Source organism: Cebus imitator, unplaced genomic scaffold (assembly GCF_001604975.1).
Source record: "Cebus imitator isolate Cc_AM_T3 unplaced genomic scaffold, Cebus_imitator-1.0 Scaffold499, whole genome shotgun sequence".
Lineage (NCBI taxonomy): Eukaryota > Metazoa > Chordata > Mammalia > Primates > Cebidae > Cebus > Cebus imitator.
In genome coordinates, this window is record NW_016107814.1 from 838,183 (window position 1) to 844,767 (window position 6,585).

The 6,585-nt window shown below is 45.2% G+C and overlaps 1 protein-coding gene across 1 annotated transcript in view; it reads right to left on the bottom strand.

The window, feature by feature from the left end:
- Positions 1–3,202: 3,202 nt before the first annotated feature.
- LOC108292675 (methylcytosine dioxygenase TET1-like) overlaps positions 3,203–6,585 on the bottom strand; it is a 16,503-nt gene continuing 13,120 nt past the window's right edge. Inside the window, exon 2 of the mRNA XM_037733207.1 lies at positions 3,203–5,447. Coding sequence (XP_037589135.1) covers positions 3,370–5,325 — 1,956 coding nt within the window. The 5' untranslated portion in view covers positions 5,326–5,447 and the 3' untranslated portion in view covers positions 3,203–3,369. The remainder of the gene's footprint in view (positions 5,448–6,585) is intronic.

The window sequence follows — 6,585 nt, forward strand, 5'->3', positions numbered from 1 at the left end:
CTACCTCCCGGGTTCAAGTGATTCTCCTGCCTCAAACTCCCAAGTAGCTGGGATTACAGGCATGCATCACCAAGCCCTGCTAATTTTTGTATTTTTAATAGAGATAGGGTTTCACCATGTTGACCAGGCTGGTCTTGAACTCCTGACCTCAGGTGATCTGTCCACCTTGGCCTCCCAAAATGCTGGGATTACAGGCATGAGCCACCCCGCCCAATCCAGCTATGTGTTTTCTTTTTTTCTTTTTTTTTTTTGAGACAGAGTTTCGCTCTTGTTACCCAGGCTGGAGTGCAATGGCGCGATCTCGGCTCACCACAACCTCCGCCTCCTGGGTTCAGGCAATTCTCCTGCCTCAGCCTCCTGAGTAGCTGGGATTACAGGCACATGCCACCATGCCCAGCTAATTTTTTGTATTTTTAGTAGAGACAGGGTTTCACCATGTTGACCAGGATGGTCTCGATCTCTTGACCTCGTGATCCACCTGCCTCGGCCTCCCAAAGTGCTGGGATTACAGGCATGAGCCACCGCACCCGGCCCAGCTATGTGTTTTCTGATGAAGTCTTGTTATGTTGCCTACGTTGGTCTCAAACTCCTGGCCTCAAGTGATCCTCTTCCGTCAGCCTCCCAAAGTGCTGTGGTTACAGGCGTGAGCCACCAATGAGCAGCCAAAATCAGCATGTTTAAACCGATAATTTAAATCACGAATGAAACAGAAGACCACGCACGGTGGCTCATGCCTGTAATCCCAGCACTTTGGGAGGCTGAGGCAGGTGGATCATCTGAGGTCAGGAGTTGGAGACCAGCCTGGCCAACGTGGCAAAACCCTGTCCCTACTAAAGATACAAAAATTAGCCAGGCATGGTCGTGGATGCCTGTAATTCCAGCTACATGGGAGGCAGAAGAAGCAAGAGAGAATTGCCTGAACCTGGGAGGCTGAGGTTGCAGTAAGCTGAGATTGTGCCACTGCACTCCAGTCTGAGTGAGAGAGTGCGACTTTGTCTCACAAAAGAAAACAAAAACAAGCCGGGCGCGGTGGCTCAAGCCTGTAATCCCAGCACTTTGGGAGGCCAAGACAGGTGGATCAGGAAGTCAAGAGATCGAGACCATCCTGGTCAACATGGTGAAACCCTGTCTCTACTAAAAATACAAAACATTAGCTGGGCATGGTGGCACGTTCCTGTAATCCCAGCTACTCAGGAGGTTGAGGCAGGAGAATTGCCTGAACCCAGGAGGCGGAGGTTGCGGTGAGCCGAGATTGTGCCATTGCACTCCAGCCTGGGTAACAAGAGTGAAACTCTGTCTCAAATTAAAAAAAAAAAGAAAAGAAAAACAAAAAAAGAAATATAAATGGCTTACTGAATTTTATGTTCACAATCCTTTTTTTTCAGATAGAGTCTCATTGCTGTCACCCAGGCTGGAATCCAGTGGCGTGATCACTATTTACTGAAGCCTTGACTTCCCAGGCTTAGGCGACCCTTTCACTATAGCCTCCAAGTAGTTAGGACTACAGGAGTGTGCCACCACAGCCAGCTAGTTTTGTACCTTTAGTAGAGACAAGGTCTTGCTCTATTGCCCAGGCTGATTTTGACCTCCTGGGCTCAGGAAGTCCTCCTGCCTTGGTGCTCCCAAAATGCTGGGATTACAGGCATGAGCCACCATGCCTGGCTTAAATCTCACAATACTGTTTTGAGGCAAGGTCTCTCCCTGTTGCCCCTGCTGAAGTGCAGTGGCACAGTCTCCACTCACTACAACCTCTGCTTCCCAGGTTAAAGTGATTCTTGTGTCTCAGCCTCCTGAGTAGCTGGGATTACAGGCATGCACCACCACTCCTGGCTAATTTTTGTATTTTTAGAAGAGATGGAGTTTCTCCAGGTTGACCAGACTGGTCTCAAACTCCTGGCCTCAAGTGATCTATCCACCTCAGCCTCCCAAAGTTCCTGGATTACAGGTGTGAACCACCATGACTAGCCTCCCAATATTTTTATTTATTTATTTATTTATTCATTCATTTTATTTATTTTTTTTTTTGAGATGGAGCTTCGCTGTTGTCCAGGCTGGAGTGCAGTGGTGTGATCACAACTCACTGAAACCTCCACCTCCAATTCTGCTGCCTCAGCCTCTGGAGTAGCTCGAACTACAGGTATACACAACTACGCCCAGCTAATTTTGTATTTTTAGTAGAGATGGGGTTTCACCCCAGCTGGTCTTGAACTCCTGACGTCAAGCGATCCACCTGCTTGGGCCTCCCAAAATGCTGGGATTACAGGTGTAAACCACCATGCCCAGCCACAATACTTTTTATTTTTATTTTATTTTATTTTTTTGAGGTGGAGTTTTGCTCTGGTGGCCCAGGCTGGAGTGCAGTGGTGCAATCTTGGCTCACTGCAACCTCTGCCTCCTGGGTTCAAGTGAATCTCTTGCCTCAGCCTCCAGAGTAGCTGGGATTATAGGCACCTGCCACCACACCCACCTACTTTTTGTATTTTTAGTAGAGATGGAGTTTTGCTGTATTGGCCAGGCTGGTCTCAAACTCCTGACCTCAGGTGATCTGCCCACCTTGGCCTCCCAAAGTGTTAGGATTACAGCTGTGAGCCACCATACCCATCCTACAATACTTCTAACTCCATCTATTCTACTGTAACTGCATTTGTAGTAGACATAATCAACATAACTTTAATGCATGATCTAAAAATCATAAAACATCATATTTAACAGGTGTTTTAAAAGGCGAAAAAAGCAACAGTAAGTTTTAACCAAGTTCCCTAAAAGTTTTTAAATAAATTCTAAATCAACAGATCCTTTTACTACCTTAGGTTCATAAACTATAATAAGAATTAGTTTGTATATCACTTTGGAGTTTACAAGCCATTTTTCTTTAATCCCAACAACCCTATGAAGTTAGTAGAGCAGGTAGAAATCATCAAAAGCTGAGACAAAAGCTGTATTATTGCTATGCCTCCAAAGCAAAGTTTCAAGATTAGGGATGCAACTGTATTCTTTCAAAAGGAACGATGTTTAATACCTCTGGTTTTTCAGGCTGCTATGGAGTTAATGAATTTGTTCCACTCTTAATTTTTAAATCTGTGACTGCCAAAAAAGACATGCAACTAGCCAAAAGAGGCATGGGGAAATCTTTGCAAAACCACATTTCATACAATTTCTCTATGTTTCCATCAAATCCTGTAATGAAAAAAAAAAACTGTATGTTCCAGTTTTCTAGAACAAATTCTAAAAATAAGCAAGCTACGGTATCACTGCACAAGACATACTTCAGGTAGGTCCAGTAATTCTTTTATGAATCACTTAAAGTAACATTGTACCAAAGGAAAAATATGTAATAGTGAAGCAAATTGTCTCTACATATAGATCACTTTACCAAGTGTCAGCTGTCTCCAAGCCCCTTGACTGTCTGCTTACCTCCAGAGGCACAATGACAGATGGTTTCTTCTTCAGCTCCTCACATTTTCTTTTCTTACAGATCTGATGGCTGTTCTTTCTGTTCTTGCAGTAAGTACATTCACCACAATTGGCCTTCTGCTGGCAGGGTTCACAGACCCCACATCGCTTTCTTTTCTTCTTTTCCAAAGTGGGCAGCAAAGTGGTATAGGAAGAATTGGAGGTACTGACCATTGGCACTGGCATAGTCACCACTGCAGTGTTGACAACATGAATTGTGCTGGTTACACTGACCTGGGAGTTCCCGCTGTCTGAATTGCTGGGACCAGCCTGGGAGAGTTGGGCAACACCCAGTGAAGCGTGGAAGAGTCCTCTCTCATGGACTAATGGGAACCCCTGAGTGTTAGCTGGCAAGAAGCTTATATGAACCTGTTTCTCATTTTCGACATTACTGATACCCATTCCTGGAGGTAATGAATTTTTCTCTGAGTTTGATGATGATTGAGGAGTGTGTCCTGAGCCCAAAGGCAAAATCTGTATAGCACCCTGGACTGCAAGTCCATATGAGACAGTGCTTTGGGGCTCAGGCCATTTGGAAGGAGCACTAAAGGTAGCAATTGGATTTGGAGGAACAGGAAGGAAAACAGGCAAGTCTGGGACAACACCCTCATTCATATCAAGAGTTTCTTGTTGGTCTAAAATAGTACCAAAGACCTCTCCTTGGGCTGGAATAGCACCAGGAATCTCGGGTGGATTTGGGGTCTCACCCAGGGCCTTAACATGAACTGGGTCAGCCCCAGGATGTTCCCATTGGTGTGGGATAGCACCAAAGGCCTGTCCTAGAACAGAGGTGGTATCGGAAACTTCCTGTTCATTTGAAGTAGCTTTGAAATCTTGATGAGGTGGTTTAGCACCAAGGGTTGCTTGTTTTGAGCCTGACAAGAGGAATTTTATCACAGAGGTAGAAGACGTAGACCCACCAAGAGCCAAGCAGTTTCTAAGGTTCAATTCAGGTATAACCTTATCAATACTGGAGGTGGGGTAGCGATCATCTTCACTTTTAATGGGATCCAGGTAAGGATCAGATAACTTAAGAGATTCCACTCTTGAACCCAACTCTTCTAACTGAATGCTGGGGTTTCCTTGAGAGGTAACTTTGGGCGTTGCTCTTTGGAGCAAAGGAGCACACACTGTGTCCTGAGCAAGCATATTTGGGGAACCACTGGTATCATTCAATGTCTCTTCAGAGAATAGTCCTTCACCATAGCGTGTCCCTTCCAGTGGCCCAGGAAGGATCTCAGCTGCAGGGCCACTGTGGATAGGGATATTGATTTTGGAATCCTCAATTCTTTGGGACCAAGACTGAGTTGTCTCTTGGCTCTTACCTTTAATTAAACAGGAATTTTGTACATCAATTAGAGTCTCCATATCAGGAAGGACTTGGGTGTCTTTCACTGGAACCAAATCATTTTCTGAGTGCTTTGCTCCCAAATCAGGGAGTATCTTATAATTACAGTCATGTTGGTTTTCTAAACCTTTAGAAAGTGGAACCTTTTTGGATTTGGCTATGACCAGTGGGGGCTGGGAGAGTCGCCTGCTAAGAGAGGTGCTTCGTAGCGCCATTGTAAACCCATTGCAAGTTAAGGACTCTGGGTTCTGAAAAAGAACCTCAGTCCTATCCAAACTCATGCGTGCTGCTCCAGCTCTTGTCAGAAGGCTTCTGACTGGCATGGGTGGTTTAGGTTCTGTTTTTCTCTTAACATCTCTTTCTTGAATTAATTGTTTCAATTTTCCAGGGCTTAAAGTCTTGACCGATGCCACAGTTTTGTTGGCTGCCTTGGTTGTCTTTCGCAGTTGACTGTTTTTCTTTTTTTTGTTTACAGCTTCCTTCCTGACTATTTTGGAAGGCCTTGCATGGCGGGATCGAGACATAGTTATAGAGTAGGAAAAAATGAAAGGGCACAGGAAACAGAGTCATTGGTCCTTTGGAAAGTCTCACTTCTGAGGAGAATCTGGATGCACTGCTCTTGAGCTCAGTCACACAAGGTTTTGGTCTGAAATAACAACAATAAACACTGAAGTGAGTCTTTTTCTATGCATTCCACTATTTGAAATAGAATATTTACTACTAATTGTTTTAGTTTTTTGAGACACGGTCTTATTCTGTTGCCCAGGCTGGAGTGCAGAGGCATGATCACAGCTCGCCACATCCTGGACCTACCCAGGCTCAAGCAATCTTCCCACTTCAGCCTCCCTAGTAGCTAGGACTACACCATCACACTCAGCTAATTTTGGTATTTTTTTGTAGAGACAGGTTTTCACCATGTTGCCCTGGCTGGTCTCTAATTGATCTCATTCGCTCACTTTGGCCTTCCCTAGTGCTAGGATTATAGGCATGAGCCCCGCCATTACTAATTAATAATTAAAAGTAAAGACCAGGAGCAGTAGTTCATTCCTGTGATCCCAGCATTTGAGGAGGCTGAGGCAGAAATATCACTTGAGGCCAGGAGTTCAAGACCAGCTTGGGCAACATATGCAGACTCCATCTCATAAAAGTAAAAATAGTGGCTGGGCGTGGTGCCTCACACCTGTTATCTCATCACTTTTGGAGACAGAAGTGGATGGATCACCTGAGGTCAGGAGTTTGAGACCAGACTGGCTCACATGGTGAAACCCTGTCTCTACCAAAAATACAAAAATTAGCCAGGTGTGGTGGCAGGCACCTGTAACCCAGCTGCTCCGGAGGCTGAGGCAGGAGAATCACTTGAACCTGGGAGGCAGAGGTTGCAGTGAGCCAAGATCACGCCATTGGACTCTACCCTGTGTGACACAGAGAGACCATATCTAAAAAAAAAAAAGAAAAGAAAAAAGAAAAGGAAAACGAAAAATGATTGGATACAATGTTCACTACCTGGGTAACAGGACAAATTGCAACCCAGACCTCAGCATCACACAATATTCCCAAATAACAAACCTGCACATGTACTCCCTGAACCTAAAATAAGAGTGGAAGGCCTGGTGCGGTGGCACAAGCCTGTAATCCCAGCACTTTGGGAGGCCGAGGCAGGTGGATCACGAGGTCAAGCGATCGAGACCATCCTGGTCAACATGGTGAAACCCCGTCTCTACTAAAAATACAAAAAATTAGCTGGGCATGGTGGCGCGTGTCTGTAATCCCAGCTACTCAGGAGG